The following is an 18,365-nucleotide window of genomic DNA, read 5'->3' on the forward strand; positions in this document are numbered from 1 at the left end:
AAAAAGAAATTGAAAAAAGGGCATGAGGGGAAAATTCTTCAGACAGAATTTTCATGACATTTCTTTTTTTATTCATTTTTATCATAATTATTTATCTATTATTTTTTTTTTGCTCTTCGGACTTTCTTTATAGGGAAAGTGTTTGAAAATGGTGTTGACCATTACCCCTCCCCTTTCAATTGTTAAATATTTTGGACAGGGAAAATAATAAATCATAATGTTCCACAAAATTAACCCTCGCGTATGTACTTATATTATGTTATATGGTAATGCAGTCTCGGTCAGCAAGTGTTCAAAACGTGATTAATGTGATTTTGAATTACAACACATGTTTGGTCCAACTTTATCTTTAAACTGTTTAAATACTACTCAAGCCCGATGGTGTGTCGTAAGATTAAATCGCCGATCATTAAGGGGTTGTTAATCGCCCGAAACAATCGTCCGGTGCAGTGTTCTCACAATCACCTCTCCATTTAACGCGATTCAACCCTCGTCTATTTCTTCAATTTTTGTTTAATTTATTTCCGATCCTTGGAAAAATAGGATCCCTTTCAATAGAAGGGATTGACTTCTATTATTTTGCAAATAAAAAAGCTAAGAGACAATGGGAGGGATTATAAAAGCTACACTGGCGATTCTCCTGCTGGCGTGTACCGCCCATGGTAAGTATAAATATTTTGATTCTCCCACCCCCCCCCCCCCCGATATTTCAAATGTATTTTGCAAGTTTGAAAATGAGCTTAATTATTTTCATTTTACTCAATTTTCCAATGCTATGTTGTTTGATTCGTGTGGGTTTATGTTTTTGAATGTCTATTGCTTACTTAAACGTAATGTTTGAAATATACGTGTACTGCCCATGGTAAGTTTGAATATTTTGTTTCTTTCCCCCGCTATTACAACTGTATTTTGCAATTTTGAAAATGAGCTTCATCATTTTCATTATACTCAATTTTCCCGTTGCTATGTTGTTTGATTCGTGTGGTTTTATGTTTTTGAATGCATATTGCTTACTTGAACACGTTATGTTTGAAAAATAAAGATACTAGAACTTGATATTGTTTCCTTTATATTCACCATAGTCTCAGCCTCTTAATTACGTGTTATACCGTAATCTCGATAAACTAGTTTCAAACAATGCTATTTGAAGGTCACAAATAATTCCATAAATCTCGACATTAGGCCTATATGATTTGAAATAATTTAGGGGGGTCATCTAAACTACAGTGATTTTAACCTTTGTTTAATTTCTCTAATGAGACAAGTTCCCGTGTAACTGGGAAATATTGTAGTTGATTTATAATCATTGTAACCATATTTCATTTGTAAGTGTTTATACATGTTTATATGTATTTGTATTTGTCTGTAATGACATGTTACTGATGGAAATGAAAATGAAAATAAAACTTGAAGTTTGAACTTGGACATTTAATAAAAAGTGAAATATAACTATTTTTCCTTAAAATGCCCCCCGATGTGATACAAATATAAGCTACATGTATTTTAGATAATTATCTCAAAAGACATACATTAAGACTTGTTTATTTATAGCACACAGTCATTGAGAAACAATAATGCCCCCTCCATCTGTTAAGCATGCAGAGAGTATGATCATACTTTTATAAAAGTAGATGAAGTAGATTATTTCACTCTCGAAATTTTTACTTCATTCTGCCACTAACATGACTTATGTAATCTCAGTCTTATATGCATTGCTAAGTTTGTCATGTGACATAATGCGTGAAAATCTGACTGGGCTTTTGTAAGCGTTGGGGCGTGCTGTACATACTGGGGCGGGGGGCGGGGTCGCAATTAACATGTGCCGAAGAATGCCGATTTTCGTGGGGTTCATTAAAATATTTTCATTTGATATATTGCTATTAATATTATTGTGTTTATTTCATTCTCCTTTTTTATTATCATTTATATATGTTTTTTTCTTTATTTATATATTATTTATTTGTTTATTCACACATTTTATTATTTATTGTTATTACCCTTTGGAGTTTTAGTGCCCTATTGTATGAATCATGATCTAACGTGTGTAGCAACACTTGAAGAAGAATTTGCACTTTCTGGGCATTCCTTATGCAAGGACTGAACGATAGAAATTATAGCTATTACACCAAAATTACTTATATCAATGTCGAATCAACCAACTTTTAATATATTTAAATGTATATAAGTCTCTGTACGTTAATCATAATTTGTAAGCTTTGCATCATTTGTCTTCATCTGACTTATGCGTTGTATGCATTCAATAAACTGAATTTAAATTTAATTGAATCGAGAATACATCCCTTTCGTAAGTGAAGACATATACCTCATCTCTTTTTTTACTTTTATGTTTTAGGCTTGTATCATTAAAGAGGCAATATTATATCGACATTGTAAGATTTATTTAGGTATAAAGAAAAACTTTTCTCCACTTGTGAAAATAAAGAATCAGTGCTGTACCATAAAGCAGATTTGAAATAAGTATAGGAATATATATTTGCCTACAGATCAATATCTTAGGTTAAGCTATAAGCTGGCAATGATTAAACATTTCGTCTCGTTTTTAAAAGATATTACCCCCCCCCCCAAAAAAAAAAAGATAAAAAATATTATTTTTTCTAAAAATGTTATTCAGTAAACTACGGTAATGCACACCGGGCGCTAACGGGCTTTAATCAAAACTAACTTGGCTTTCTGGTGGGATGTGATTCTTTAATTAATTTTTTTTTTACATGAAGCTACTGATTTTGAATGATGTAATTTATATACATATGTATTGAAATGAGTATAGAGAAATAGGTCTTGAAATTGGTGTCTTTTACATGACATATTAACATGGGACAAGGTCGTTGTAAGAACCTTAAAATTTGCTTCTTAACTCTGGTTAGTCTTTGATCAAATTATCAGACCGATATTGACTCAAAGACAAAGGTTGTACTATTAAACGTAATCGGTATTTGCGCATTGGATCTAATTATGAAGCCACTCAAATTCAAACCATTCTTCATATGAGACCCAAAGTAACCCAAAGTTCCTTTTTGTGTGAATTTGACCCTCATTTAACTGCATGATCAGTGATTTTAGGTCAAGTAATGCACGCGGTCTTAGTCATAAAACAACGACCTTTGTCTCCACAGCTATTCGTCAACGTTAAGAATGTGATTATGATATTTGTTAAAGATTTAAGCGGTAGTAATTAATACCAATAATTGAATGAAAGATAAAACAAAAGAGAATCGATAAATGTCCTTCGCCGCTACATGTATTTCACAAGTAACACGATATGAATGCATGGTTTTAACCTCTCGATTAAAGTTCTAAAATAGCTGGTATTAGATCGAACCTTTCGTGAGTCATTTAGAAGTTTAAAAAAAAATGTAAATTTTCAAAATTACGAGAGAGGGAGGCAATTGCCTATAATACATGGGCGGAAATGTCTCCAAAGTTAGCGGGGCCAATTTGACAAGCCCCCCCCCAAAAAAAAAAAAAAAAAAAGAAAGTTTATCACCAAAAATGTATGGTCATTTTAACTCATACAAAATTTGACAAGCAAAAAAAGGGGGAAATAAAGTCTTCACCAAAAAAAGAAGGTCATTTAGTCCAAAATACATGTATTATTTCAATCGTGAATTGATGTATTTATCTCCATCATTGAAGACCAAAAATAGAAGCGGGACATTTGATATTGTGTCCCCCCTACTATTTTGGGTAGGGGAGATACGTCCCCCTGGGATTTTCGCCCATGCTGAAATACCCACCCCTCCCCCGCCACCTATCGTCAATATTTAACCTAATAAAAATGTCATTTTCTTTTTCTTTTCTCTCTTGTGATATTTATCAACAGCCGCCGATATCTGCGGGAATAATATGACATATCCGGGAACTCTAGAATCTCCGGGATTCCCGAGCCCCTATGCAAACAACCTTGAATGTTCAATGACGCTGACGGTCGGCAATGGACGTCTAACTCGATTACAGTTTCAAAGCGTTGATTTTAGAGACGACGGCGATGGCGTTATGGTTGAGGATGAGTACGGCGCTGTCACGGTAAATATTTATTGCTTATTTATTCATATTTTTGGCAAAGAGAATGGTGTTAGGTTAACACCACGGATACTTAATCCACCAACGGGCGTGGAAACCATACCATCATGGTGATTTATGCCTTTATTTTGTAAACCATTGTGTTTATTTGACACCAAAGTTGGTAACATTATTTGTAACTAGGCGTAAGTTAACTTAAATCATTTCAACACCGACACTGCATGGTTTCGAGTTTAGACCGCCGCTAATGAGTTTTACGGACTTTGTAAGTTTTTATCTTACCTCTCTGTCATTTTTTTTTTCTTTTCTTTCTTTGGAGAACTAAATAATCCTTGTTGCAGTTGAAAAAAAGTAGCAAACACTGACCCCCCCCCTGGTAGTGACACCCCTGGTACCAGACCAGGGCTCCGTAACACAAAGGTTCGCGATGAATTGCAAATATGAAAGAATCGCATTGATTGGTCCCTGGTCAGTATTTGAAACCTAATGCACGTGTAACATTGATATTGATTGGTCAGTTTATTTAGCAATTGATCGCTAATCTTTGTGTTATGGAGCCCTGATGTGCTTTTTTTTATTTAATAGAGAATGTCAATCTTTTTGCTATTTTACGACAATCGATTTTATATGATTTCTATCAAAAACTTGTATTTTGTGAAAATGAAAGAAAATATATACTCATTCGAATGAATGATTGAATGATTCTCAGAAAATGGCTTGTACTCAAACTTGGTTTTAAGCAGATCACTTTCAACCTCCCTCTCTCTCTCATTGGCTCTCTGTAAATTTCTTTCCCCCTTCCCTTTAGTGGGTGACCGGCAGTGCAATTCCCAAGACTTTTCTAAGCACCGTACTCCATGTCACATTTGTATCTGATGGGGTCAACACCAACGGAACCGGTTTCCAAATGCTTTACGACGAGTATCCCCGAGGTATGGTATTTCTCCTTTTAAATGTGTAGACAAATATCGTAATGAGACTTTCCGCTCATGGTTATTTAGATTTTTATGGGCTGTTTATTCTTTGTGTTGTTATTTTATTTGCTCTGCTTGATCCATCCTTTCCAGGTCTTGCATATATACAAGATACATGATTGTACACACGCACTCCTCTGAACCCTCACAACCCCACCAAGAAGTAAATCCCAACTCACACCCACTCCCTCACCCACACCCTCAACCTCACACGCGCTCCCCCGCACACAACGCATACACACATACACACTCTTTCATAAACAACGTCACATACTAGCACCAATATATAATGCATCACGCATCCACCCACACGCACAAACCCATCCCACACACGCACACTAACACACACGCCAAAATTACCATACCTAAGCGTCCTCAACGTCACAAAGTCAAGTCATGCAATCATCTATATAGACCCTCTAAACCATCTCATATACTTTATCGCTATCCTTATCACATTTTCGTTTCCTCACGTTTATTTGTTGTTTTTTTTTTGTTCTTTTCGCGACTAGGATCACAGTCACATTTTTGTCTTTGTCATTTTCTAATAACATTCGATTATTCTTTGAGAAGAACTACAATTCCTATTTCACAATTTGAGGGCTTATATTCGAGAAAGTATGAAATACATCATGAAATGCAAAGAGTCTAAACAATTCAATTCAATACTTTATCCAATATCCATTCAAAACATAATACAAAGTTATATAAAGTAACATAAATGTACAAATTTTACAGACGAGCATTCTTACTTCGTAAAAAAAACAGTATGGCCCGTATTCTGAAGTCAGGTTTAACTTAGACCATGGTCTAACTCTGTGCTAAAATTATGGGAAGCCAAAAGTGTCAAAATTGTTATTGAGTTGTATGTTTCTTATGTTTACTGTGCTCTTTCCTGATTCATTGATAATGAAGACAATCATCTATTTATACTTCCTAGACAATTATGAATGATTTGATAGCCAAATGAGCTAAAATATGATATCTCTACTGTTACTGATTTATGCAACAATTGGCTATCCATACTTAAACCACAACTTTAAACACGAGTTTAAGTTAAACCCGACATCAGAATACGGGCCTATAATTTGATTTGATTTGATTTTATTGATTTCCACTTCACAACATAAGTATGATAAATATAACATGACAAGGTCGAAAATACTGCAAAACATAATAAAATATATATAACATAATCTTAGACTTAAGGAACACAATTCAACAAAAAAAACCTTATGTGACATTTGTATTTTAAAGTAAAACGGAGGGTCTTGCCGAATAATATTGAGCATAAATGGAAATGAGCAAACGTTATGGAATATGTTCGTCATATTCTTTCTCATCATAATCCTTTTTCAGACGCAGTTACTGTCAAAGAAACATTTTACCAGGTGACTGCTAAGTCGGGCAAGCCACTCCACCTTTACAGCAACGACTACCCCATGTTTTACGATGACAACACTCACTATGTTTGGAACATTACGTCATCGGGTCCAATGACGATCACCGTGGTCGACTTGGAAATGGAGGTACGTGACTGGATGAAACTGACCGCGTACTCAGCGACCGGTGACCCGGTAGAAGTTCTATCGCAAATGGGCACGCCCACTTCGAGCATGGGACCAATCACGGTAGCAGACATGGATTACGTCATTGCGGAATTTCGGTCCGATTACTCGGATCGGGCATCGGGATTTCATGTAATTGTTGAAACAAACATTGGTAAGTTATGGAATTAAACGGGTATAGGGTATAGCAAGAATAAAGAGAAATGCCACCCTTTCACACGGGGAAAAATCGTAATCTGAATGTTCCAGTGAAAAATTGAAGGGTAATGACGAATAGTTAGCACGTGTGAAACCAAACTTGAACACGATTAAATTCACGAACGCTAATCACAGTCACGATTACAATGGAAAACCACATTACAATGATGATGATTCAAGATTCACGTGTGATAAGGCCCTTAGTTAAAGTAACTAGAAACAAGCAAAGTTAGAAGAGGAAAAGGAAGCAGAATGATAAATGCTATGATAAGAATAAGGTAGTAAGATATATCGGACTAGAATATCGAGATGAAGAAATAGAAGGCATTGTTGAAAAATAAGAATGAGAACTTAAATGGACAAGAAGAAGAAAAAAGAAAACGAAAGAGAAGAGGATGAAGAAGGCGAAAAGGAGACGAAAACGGACAAGAAGAAAGGGGAAGAGTGATACTACAGGAATAAAAAGGGAGAAGGAGGAGATTTAAGAAGAGATGAAGAAGTAGATTAAAACTTAGAGAAAGGATAAGAATACGAAGAAAGTTGGAGGAGAAAATGATGAATGGTAGAACAAAATCAGAAAGCAGAAAAAGGAGAATATGGAATAGAAGGATGAGGTTATAGTTTTCTTTTCTTTGCGTATTATGTTGGATTATATCTACACACTGTACAAAACATATTGGGTAAATTTATTTACCACCCCGAGGGTAGTTGTGTGTCCAACCAATTTGGGGCAGTATTTTACCCAATGCGGGAAGCATATTGTCCAGTAAGGTTAAAAAATAAGCAGCAATTACTTTAGAATGGGGACAAATTTTAATCTGACTGGATAAATAAAAATGCCCAATCCCGCAAAAACTAAAATATATATATGTTAGGCCACGATTCCAACCTTTGGATGTTGTATGAACATATCTCTTATTTCTCTCTAGTCACGCAGATGGAAGAAAAACCCGAATCTTCATCCTGCGGAGGCAACTTTACCCTGGGACAATCAGGTAAGAAATAATGCCTTAGCTGCTACCCGACTTATTAAACCTCCTGCAATGACGTCTTCGGGCCTCCATCGATCCTTGGAGGCTGAAGTCATTGCTTAGTCTGCAAGCATAGACTCATCTTTCATACTTCAACCGATACCCTGTCTAGAAATAAAACTAGACTCCAAACTCTCTGGCCCGTATTCAGAAGTCAGGTTTAACTTAGACCAACATGGTCTAACTCTGTGCTAAAATTATGGAAAGCCAAAAGTGTCAAAATTTTTATCAAGTTATGTTTCTAATGTTCACTGTGCTCTTTCCTGATTCATCGATAGTGAAAACAATCATCTATGCTTCCAAGACAATTATGAATGATTTGAGAGCCAATTGAGCTGAAATATGATATCTCTGCTACTAAGGATTTATGTAACAACTGGCTATCCATACTGAAATCATTACTTTAAACCTGAGTTTAAGTTAAACCTGACTTCAGAATACGGGCCTCTGTCTGTGTCAGATAAGTAGAGGTAGTCACAGTATGATATAGTAAATTGTCCCAGTACTTCAGATAATACTTTACTTACTTTACTTTAAGTCCTTGATGCTGTAGGCTTGAGTTGAGTGCCTGTTCATCGATCGTAGTATCTCCTCTGGTGGTAGTACAGTATCCATGGTATTAAAACAAAATATATATACCGGTACTTAACACGAGAATGCATCATTCACTATGTACATTTGAAAACCAAGGGCCTGTGCCTGCAGACTAGCCTATGACTTGCATGCGTTGGTGATCTACAGCTGGTGCATATAATGCCAACTCCTTTAACGCATATTCGAATATCCTCTGAGGAGGGCGCTTTGAAAATTATGACGTCATATGTATAAGGTCTGTATACTGTAAAATTGCGGTGCTAAAACAACACTAGTCTGTTATCAGGGAACCCCACACTAAGGTGTTGGAAATACACCATTGACATCGAGGAACAGAATGTGTTGATAATTTGTGTTGAATTTACCCCTTAAGAATTACACTGATGTAAAATTCGTGACTTTTAGGAAAAGGTGTAGTTTAACACACACTTTTTGTTTGCAGTGTATGACACACATTAATCCAACCATGATACAGCCATGATGTCTTTGACATGCTTAATGTTATAGAACAAGGATTATGAAGAAGTGAATGGATGATACAAGGGCAATTACATATATATTTTTTATGTGAAAATATGCGGATAACAACACCGTGTTGTGGATTTACAAATATACACAGTAGTGAAATCGGAAAAATTAGCTGAATTTTTACTGCGCGCCACGAGCATTAATTAGGCGTATCATATTCGCTTATGTGTTGTTCCTATATACGCAAAAGTTCACCAACTATTGCGTTTCCGTAGAATTTCAAAATTAAAAAAAAGCATTGAAAAAACGACCTTGTATCCCGGATGTAGATAACGCAGCCAAAGCCTTAAATTAAACACTAAGCACTATCAACTTTGGTAGGTCCTACGTGCATATCGAAATTATCGCTGAAAGATTAATAGAATGACCATCCTGATTTTCAAGACATATTTGTTATAAGTACCGGCCATTATCTCGTGTGATTCTTTTTTTCTTTCTTTTTTTATATGTATAAAGAGCTCTTTTTAAACGTTTATCGAAATCGTATTACAACTATAGTTTTTTTTTCAAATTAGTACCTTCACAAAAACAATCTTCAATTTGTTTTTCTTGATAATCTAGCAAGGTCAAGTAAATTAACGTTTTTATACAGATTACCCACAAGAACTATAGTTTTTTCAAATTAGTACCTTCACAAAAACAATCTTCATTTTTTTTTCTTTATAAACTAGCAAGGTCAAGTAAATTAACGTTTTTATACAGATTACCCACAAGAACTATAGTTTTTTTTCAAATTAGTACCTTCACAAAAACAATCTTCATTTTTTTTTCTTTATAAACTAGCAAGGTCAAGTAAATTAACGTTTTTATACAGATTACCCACAAGAATCGTTTATAAGACTGCTGGGTTTTTTCACACGAAATCAGAAAAATGAAAAAGAAGTTCCTAGACCTCCAACCTGATAATCAATCAATCTAATAGACTAACCAACCAATCATTCTTTCTATCAACCAATCAATCAATATATAAATCAAACAATCAAGCGATCAATCAAGCAAGCAATCAAAAAAATCTATTTATGTTTCTATCAATAAATCAATCAATCACTGTGGCCCATAGGACTAGCCTTTGAAACAGAGGGTCGTGGTTTCAAATCCCAGCCATGGCGTAGTTTCCTTCAGCAAGAAATTTACCCATATTATGCTGCACTCAACCGAGGTGAGGTGAATGGGTCCCAGGAATGAATTAATTCATAATTCATAATTAATTTCATAATGTGTTATGCGCCACACAAGAACTGACTATTATTATTATTATTATTATCATTATAAAGCCATTTACAAGTATTATCTGTCCATCTATTTTCTAGCCATTAATTCCTTGAAATGCACTGAGCGCTTGAAGGCTGCTTGAGCTACAGCAGGGGTAATAATATCTAAGTCTTTTGGAAGCGCATAGAGACGTTTCTTTATAATGTTTTATGCGCCACACAAGAACTGATTATTATTATCATTATTATTATTATTATCATTATAAAGCCATTTACAAATATATCTCTCCATCCATCTTCTAGCCATCTGTTCATCAATCTATTCAATTGATAACTTTCAGATCTAACAATAAATTAAGCACCAGTTTCTTCTCTTTTTGTGTGTACAGCTCTTTCCTTCAACCTGCCGGCTGACACATCTGATCTTTTCTGTGTCTACAGAATAACCAACAGCGAGACTGCATCAAGGATTCAAGTCTTTGTCGAGGAAATGGTTACAGAAGAGGGGTAAGAATTAAAGACGGGTGCAAGAGCGATGCTGCAGGGGTGTATGATTAATTAAGAAGTGAAAAGGGAGAAACGAGGTAACGTTGAAAAATTAAAGAGTGTGAATAAGGGAGATATGGGTCGTATGAGCTTTTGTTAGTGCTGTTAGGGTACCTACTGAACTTCCTTTTTCCACATTGAAAAGATGTATCCTTTTTTATGGAACAATTTTGAAACTTAAAGGGGAATGAAACCTTTGGAACAAATAGGCTTGTGTAGAAACAGAAAAATCAAAGAACAAGAATAAAGAAAGTTTGATAAAAATCGGACAAATAGTGAGAAAGTTATGAGCATTTGAATATTACAATCACTAATACTATGGAGATCCTCACATTGGCAATGCGACAAGGATGTGTGATGTCACTGATGAACAACTTTCCCTTTGATGGACTATGAAATACCCTCAAAATGTCTCTTTTTGCTTTTTCTTACGATGATACAAACTCTTTATCCATGATGTATTCTTAAAAAATATGTATTACATGCCCTCATGTAGAAAGAACAGTATGATTTATGGATCGATGTGATAAAAGAGGCAATTTAAGTGAAATATATACTAAAGTAATGGGGAGAGTTGTTCACAAGTGATATCACACATCTTTGTCGCATTGCCATTTTGCTATCTCCATAGCATTAGTGATCGCAATATTCAAATGCTCATAACTTTCTCATTATTTGTCCGATTTTTCTCAAACTTTCGTTGGATCTGTTTCTTTGAATTTTCTGTTTTCACACAAGCGATCTTGTTCCAAAGGTTTCATTCTCCTTTAATGAAACAAAATCTAAGTAAACGAGGGTGTTTCAAATAGACCTATATACTCCAATGCCATTGACACTTGACGCGATTACCTGTAAAGGTACGCCAATGCATTATGGTGATGTGCGTGTCTTGGAAGTATATAAAGAAGTAGTCAAGATTTAAAAGATTTCAACGTTTTAACAAGCAAATCATGTGTTTTTTTTTTCTTTCTCTCTCTCTCTTTCATTTTTAGAATTGATTCTCTGCATGTTTTTACCGGTCTTGATCCCTCCGACTGGTCCAATTATCGTCGCCAGCTCACGGGCTCAGTTAGTGATGAATACATCTTCCTCCAGGAAGGTCATAGCGTGACCTTGGTCTTCACTTCCGGGTCATCAAACATAAGCCGCTCGCTTATGCTAACCGTGGATCATGTTCAAGGTGAATGCGCATTATCATGACAATGGAGAAACAAGAATTAGAGAATGCAATATGCATTCGCTACAAGATTTTCGAGTTTCCGCCACCAGTATATCGTAAAAAACACCAATGGCATAATGGTAACAATGCTTTTTAAATGAATGTTGAATTGAATCTTCAAATAACATAACTGAACGCAGACGAAATCAGAGTGTTCCACAAATTCTGTCCAAATTTGCTGTCACAAAAATCACAAATTTTCAAATAGAAAAATAATTTCTGAGGACTTCTGTGTTTTCTACTAATACTCACTTAGACCAAACCCGATTGGTTTATTCCCAATGTGGTCTAATTATTTATTTATTCGTGTTTGATAACGAACATCGATGAAAAGAACAATGGAGGATACTCCAGTTTGTTCTACACACTAACCTTGGTACGTATGCCATTATCATTAGCATTGTTAACAATATTATCATTATTATTACTGATATGATTTTTATCATTGATATTATTATTATAATTATTATTATTTATTACTCTATACTTAAATCTTTAAAACCCAGATTACAGTTGCGGTGGAACTCTGGATCTGACAACCTCAAATGGGGTAGGATCCATTCACATCGGGAATTTCTCCTCAGCCATGACACACGTGTATTGCCAATGGCTTGTTCACACATCGATCCTGACAAATGTGAACGTACGTGTATCGTCGATGTCTGGTAAGTAATCATCAATTTCAAGTGGATTTCGAGGTCTAAATTGAAACAATAAATTAATAATATTAATAATAACAATATTGCCGAGAGTGTATACTGCTGCTTCATATTAAACGATAACATGGCTCACATTGACTTTACTGTATACCACATTGAGTAGATATATTTTAGAAAATATAGAAAAACTGTTAATGAAGAAAAAAAATGATTAGTGGGTTTTCATGTAGCACTAAATATTTCCATAAGATAATGAAACAGTCCGCGCTCGACCCTTGTCGTATCATAACTGCCAAAGGCTTTCGAACAATTACAATAAAATGATTATGTACGGAAACGTGTTTGACCAATAAGATAATGACATTCTATCATTTTATACCTAAAGAAATTAATAATATTTGTATCCGGAATAGAATCCCTGTATGATTGGTTGGAGATCGGTTACGGGTCCGACCCGACTGATATTGGCAGCCGATTGAAGTTGATGACAGGTGATGTCGGGAACCACACCTATTCTACTTACAACGGTGATCTCTGGATCGTATTTTCTGCCGAAGATCTCATGGCCGACGAGGTCGACATTGAACTCACACTTGATGACGGTAAGTTTTGATAAATGAGGTGATAGTGAAGATGATGATTTTGGTGATGTCGATGTTTATGATGATGGTAATGATGATGAAGATGATGATGACGATTATGATGATGATGTTGAAGATGATAATGACGATGATTATGGTGATGATTAGGTTGAGGATGATGATGGTGGTGGTGGTGATATGATAATGGTATGCCGATGACGACATGGTAATGTGATGGTGATAGTAATGATAATGATGATAAAGATGATGTTCTTGACGATGATGATGATGTTGATGTTGATGATCATGATCAAGCTAATAATGTTAATAATACAACTTTAGTCATTTATTAACTTACAGTTTGAGTGGCAATAAAATTCTTAGTTTGATTGATATTGTGACACCCTTAATATTAAAATAATTATTATGGTTGTTCATTGTATTCATCACATTATAGCGTATCATTATCTAATCACTACATCTTCCCAACATGTTCCTCTTACATTTTGTTTTAATTCTTATCAAATTTTTGGCTTTGCAGTAATTCGGTAAACTTTTTGATAAATGTGGTTTATACGGTGCTAAACTGTGATTGATAAAGCATCTACTTGTTAGAGAAAATAGTAGCCGGAGACGGGTAGTAGACATTTTAGTTGCTTGACCAGTAGGCCTATTTAGATTTAGATTTAGATTTTATTCATTTTCCGTTCACAAAGCACAACAAAATCAAACAATACATAGTCAAATTTAAAGTACAACATCAATCGAAATAAGGTATAAACAATGAGAATTAATGCAAACTGCAAACTAAAGTAACTTTGACTATAATAACTATATATAGGCCTATGTCTTTGGTACTGGATTAATCATGTTAAAATATTGTTAAAGATTCACTGTAAATGATTGATATTTTATAAATCTGACAAAATTGTAATAATTGTTATAATTATCGTTTATATATTTTTTTAATGAAAACATTAAGTAGACATTTATCTAATTCCGTGTCAACGCTTACGCTATCACACTTTTCCCTAATAAAGGCCATTTCATACGACAGCATGTAGTATCCTAGGCGTGAGAAGTTTGACAATTTGATTCAATATTTTCCCACAAATATATAAATTTAACATCACCTTTTTTATGGTTGTCATTCTGACAGATGCTTGCCTGATTGAAACTCGCTTGGACCTGAACGGCTTCGTCTCCTCCCCTCAGCTCGCCGGCGGGTACTACCCAAACGATGCCGATTGCCAGTGGATAATCCAAGTTCGAGGCGGTTTCCAAGTCCGAATTCATTTTACCGAGTTCGATTTGGAACTCGGGCATGATAAACTCATTATCGGCGGATCAAATCTCGTAGACGACAGCTTTGGGACATCATACATTGTAAGTATAATCGTTCTTTCATATTTTGTGATTGAAATTTTGTTTTCCCATTTTTTTTTCAAATTCACTTTGGCATCATTCGATGTTATTTCTATTAACAATAAATCTTTTCAAAATGAATGAATCTTTGTCCAGTTTTTCTTTAAATGTTCATCATATTCATTCCATAATGTTTATTTCACATTTTTGCACTTAACAACCACTTGTATCTCTTCTCTACACATTCTCTCCAATCACTCTATTTAATGACTATTGGCAATTCAATGTATGTTTGCAAGTCTCTAACAAAAAAATAACCGGAACAGCATTTGAATTAATACAACCATTTAATAGGAATAACAGATCAAATAAATATACCATACAAATCTATTTCAATTATAAGGAATATAATTTAGATTGTCTAGGATGATTATGAAATTCACATAACTCACGAAGATACCAATTAATTGTCTTATAAATATCTTTCCTCTTTGATTCGTTATCGATCATTTTAACAGGTCATAACAGGATCTGAATTACCAAATGATGTCGTCAGTCGGTTCAACGGTCTCAATATCCGCTTCACATCCGACAGTTCGGGTACTGGTTCTGGATTCAGTTTTACCTATGAAGAATTCTGTAAGTTCCGCATTATTTAAATGTTTGTTCCTATTCGATTCGGTACGGGTATTGGGTAATGAATATCATTTTTTTTATCATTACATTCTAAAAAGTAGGGCGCCCGTGTGTCTTTTTTTTACGATCGCGACACGACCGTGGATCGAACCCACGACCTCCCGTTCATGGGGCGGGCGTTCTACCACTAAGTTCCTATATCCTTTCCATTCTCAAATTAACTTTTATATAAGGTCTTTGGTGCAAGCTGCCCCCTTAAAAAAAAACACAATATTCTAAGTCAATCGCGTTTGCATGTTTTTCCTCAGTCGAATGCCCAACCGGATACAGCTACAATCCGTCAAACGATACCTGTTACAAGTTTGTTGACACGCCCGCTGATTGGTGGAATGCACGTTACGACTGTGACAACGTCGCCGATGGTGACATCGTCGTGATCAACGACCAGGAAGAGAACACTTGGGTCTTGGAGATGATCACTGCCATGCAGGGGAATGATTCAAGTGGTTGGTGGGTTGGTGAGTATATAGAACAATAATATCAGCTAGAGGAAGTCGATATGGACATGACTAATGGGACGAGGACAATTTCTCTTTTGTTTTTTTACTCAAGCAAGTAGAGTGAGTGATCAACAAGAAACATCAAGCATGAAGCGTGAAGGGTTAATTCCACCCCGGAAAAATGTTGATTTTAATCGAAAAAGATCAATCAAACAAGCATAATGCTGAAGATTTCATTAAGATTTTGTTTATATGAAACGATGCAGTTTCAGATGCAGATCAGTAAAAAGTATCACTCCTTTTTTTCGTTAGGTTACTACGATGCTGCCATCAACGGAGAATGGGTTTGGGTAGATTGCCTTGCGGAAACCGATTTCGCGGATACTAACTGGCAGGTCGGAGCACCGAATAACTCCGACGACAACCATTGTGCGTACATGAATATGGCAGACGGAAAATACAATGATGACGATTGCTTCAATGCTAGACGCTATGTGTGCGAGGTCACTCGGAAGGGTAAGTAAAGTATTGTTATTGAAAGGGAGTTGAGCTGTTCAACAATAGCAATGCAAAAATTATAAATTGCACTTGGCCTCAAGGCAGACCAAGAAAAAAACATCAAACAATATATAAATGTGATCTCGAAGAAAATTGTTATACTTACTCATGTTCATAATACAACTCCTAAAACAGTCATGAAAACAATGAACCTACATTTATTATTATTGTTTTTATTTATCTATTCATTATTCTATTCGTCACTTTAAAGTTCAATTTTATAAAATATCATACATACAATACAAATGCAATGTTGGTAGCATATTTGGTCCTCCCAGTGCATCAGTTGGCGGCGAAGGAAGAGGATGGCACACTTGATAACTGTTACCTGATGGTCACAGCGCCCAACCAACCCATGCACTGAGAATACTGGTATATAAAACAATATAACACGAAGATAAATAAATTACAACTATCAATAAAAAAGAAAATATATATCAAAAGGAAATTACAAATATTACGCCTTCACAATGAAAAAATAAATCCAGGATAGAAAATCAACCCGTTCCAATCATAAAAACCGTTTGAAAATATTGTGATTCTTAATGGTTCATTAAAAAAAAGCTTTTAAAAAGATTGGAAAACTCATAAATTAGAAAGTCAATGCTATAATGTGAAAATGACATCTTGCTAATTACATTTTTCAAATTTGTTGTCATTGACAAGCTATAAAGATCTCGTATAATTCATCAATTTGGATTTTTCTATGAGATCTCCATGATCTATTTTTTACAAAATTTGTCAAAATATCTTTTTATTTTCACCTTTATCTTAACATTCTAGATTATGTGGACTCTGATTGTTATCCCTCTAATTTCCAAGTTCTTGAAATTGATGACGACGAGGTTTCATTGTCTTTCAACAATTCAGAATTCGTTTGTGATGTATCCGGTTACAAGGTGCTTATAAGATCAAACGTTTCTCTTGAAATTACATTCACGGTTTTGTGTAAGAGTTGAGGTGCGTGAAGGATTAGCGCAGGTGGTGGGGTGTAGAGGTGTAGTTTAATTGGGCGCGGGGAAGTTTTAGTGAGGGTAGATGGGGTAACACTGTACACGTGTGGGTGTTTGAGTATTGTGCTTAATTTGGTATAGAAAGTGTGAGTCAGAAGATTTGATAGTGTGAGTGTGTGTATGGGTGGGTGTGTGTGAGATTGATTTGTAAGTGTGTGTAGATAGGGGAATGTAAATGTGTGGGTGTGGGAGGATAATTACATTGTGGTATAGATGTGTGAGCCAGATTTGATAGTCTGTGTGTGTGAACATGGGGAATGTAATTGGGTGGGTGGAATATTACATTGTGGTATAGATAGTGTGTGTCAGATTTGATAGTCTGTGTGTGTGAACATATGGGGAATGTAAATGTGTGGGTGGGAGGAATATTACATAGTGGAATAGAGAGTGTGAGTCAGATTTAATAGACTGTGTGTGTACATGGAAAATGTAAATGTATGTGTGTTGAAGGATTATTACATTGTGGTATAGAGAGTGTGTGTCAGATTTAATAGACTGTGTGTGTACATGGAAAATGTAAATGTATGTGTGTTGAAGGATTATTACATTGTGGTATAGATAGTGTGTGTCAGATTTGATAGTCTGTGTGTGTGTACATATGGGAAATGTAAATGTGTGTGTGTTGAAGGATTATTACATTGTGGTATAGAGAGTGTGTGTCAGATTTAATAGACTGTGTGTGTACATGGAAAATGTAAATGTATGTGTGTTGAAGGATTATTACATTGTTGTATAGATAGTGTGTGTCAGATTTGATAGTCTGTGTGTGTACATGGAAAATGTAAATGTGTGTGTGTTGAAGGATTATTACATTGTGGTATAGAGAGTGTGTGTCAGATTTAATAGACTGTGTGTGTACATGGAAAATGTAAATGTGTGTGTGTTGAAGGATTATTACATTGTGGTATAGAGAGTGTGTGTCAGATTTAATAGACTGTGTGTGTACATGGAAAATGTAAATGTATGTGTGTTGAAGGATTATTACATTGTGGTATAGAGAGTGTGTGTCAGATTTAATAGACTGTGTGTGTACATGGGAAATGTAAATGTGTGTGTGTTGAAGGATTATTACATTGTGGTATAGAGAGTGTGTGTCAGATTTAATAGACTGTGTGTGTACATGGGAAATGTAAATGTGTGTGT

At 35.2% G+C, this 18,365-nt stretch overlaps 1 protein-coding gene across 1 annotated transcript in view; it reads left to right on the forward strand.

Annotated features, from left to right (window-relative positions):
• The first annotated feature begins 419 nt into the window (after window positions 1-419).
• The window catches only part of LOC121417306, a 34,948-nt gene continuing 17,002 nt past the window's right edge, over window positions 420-18,365 (forward strand). The window contains exons 1-14 of the mRNA XM_041610963.1: window positions 420-662; window positions 3,842-4,044; window positions 4,850-4,973; window positions 6,375-6,737; window positions 7,711-7,776; window positions 10,535-10,652; window positions 11,684-11,871; window positions 12,417-12,575; window positions 12,983-13,171; window positions 14,310-14,536; window positions 15,034-15,154; window positions 15,460-15,669; window positions 15,964-16,167; window positions 16,993-17,108. Coding sequence (XP_041466897.1) covers window positions 605-662; window positions 3,842-4,044; window positions 4,850-4,973; window positions 6,375-6,737; window positions 7,711-7,776; window positions 10,535-10,652; window positions 11,684-11,871; window positions 12,417-12,575; window positions 12,983-13,171; window positions 14,310-14,536; window positions 15,034-15,154; window positions 15,460-15,669; window positions 15,964-16,167; window positions 16,993-17,108 — 2,346 coding nt within the window. The 5' untranslated portion in view covers window positions 420-604. The remainder of the gene's footprint in view (window positions 663-3,841; window positions 4,045-4,849; window positions 4,974-6,374; window positions 6,738-7,710; window positions 7,777-10,534; window positions 10,653-11,683; window positions 11,872-12,416; window positions 12,576-12,982; window positions 13,172-14,309; window positions 14,537-15,033; window positions 15,155-15,459; window positions 15,670-15,963; window positions 16,168-16,992; window positions 17,109-18,365) is intronic.

This window comes from Lytechinus variegatus, chromosome 6, assembly GCF_018143015.1.
Source record: "Lytechinus variegatus isolate NC3 chromosome 6, Lvar_3.0, whole genome shotgun sequence".
Lineage (NCBI taxonomy): Eukaryota > Metazoa > Echinodermata > Echinoidea > Temnopleuroida > Toxopneustidae > Lytechinus > Lytechinus variegatus.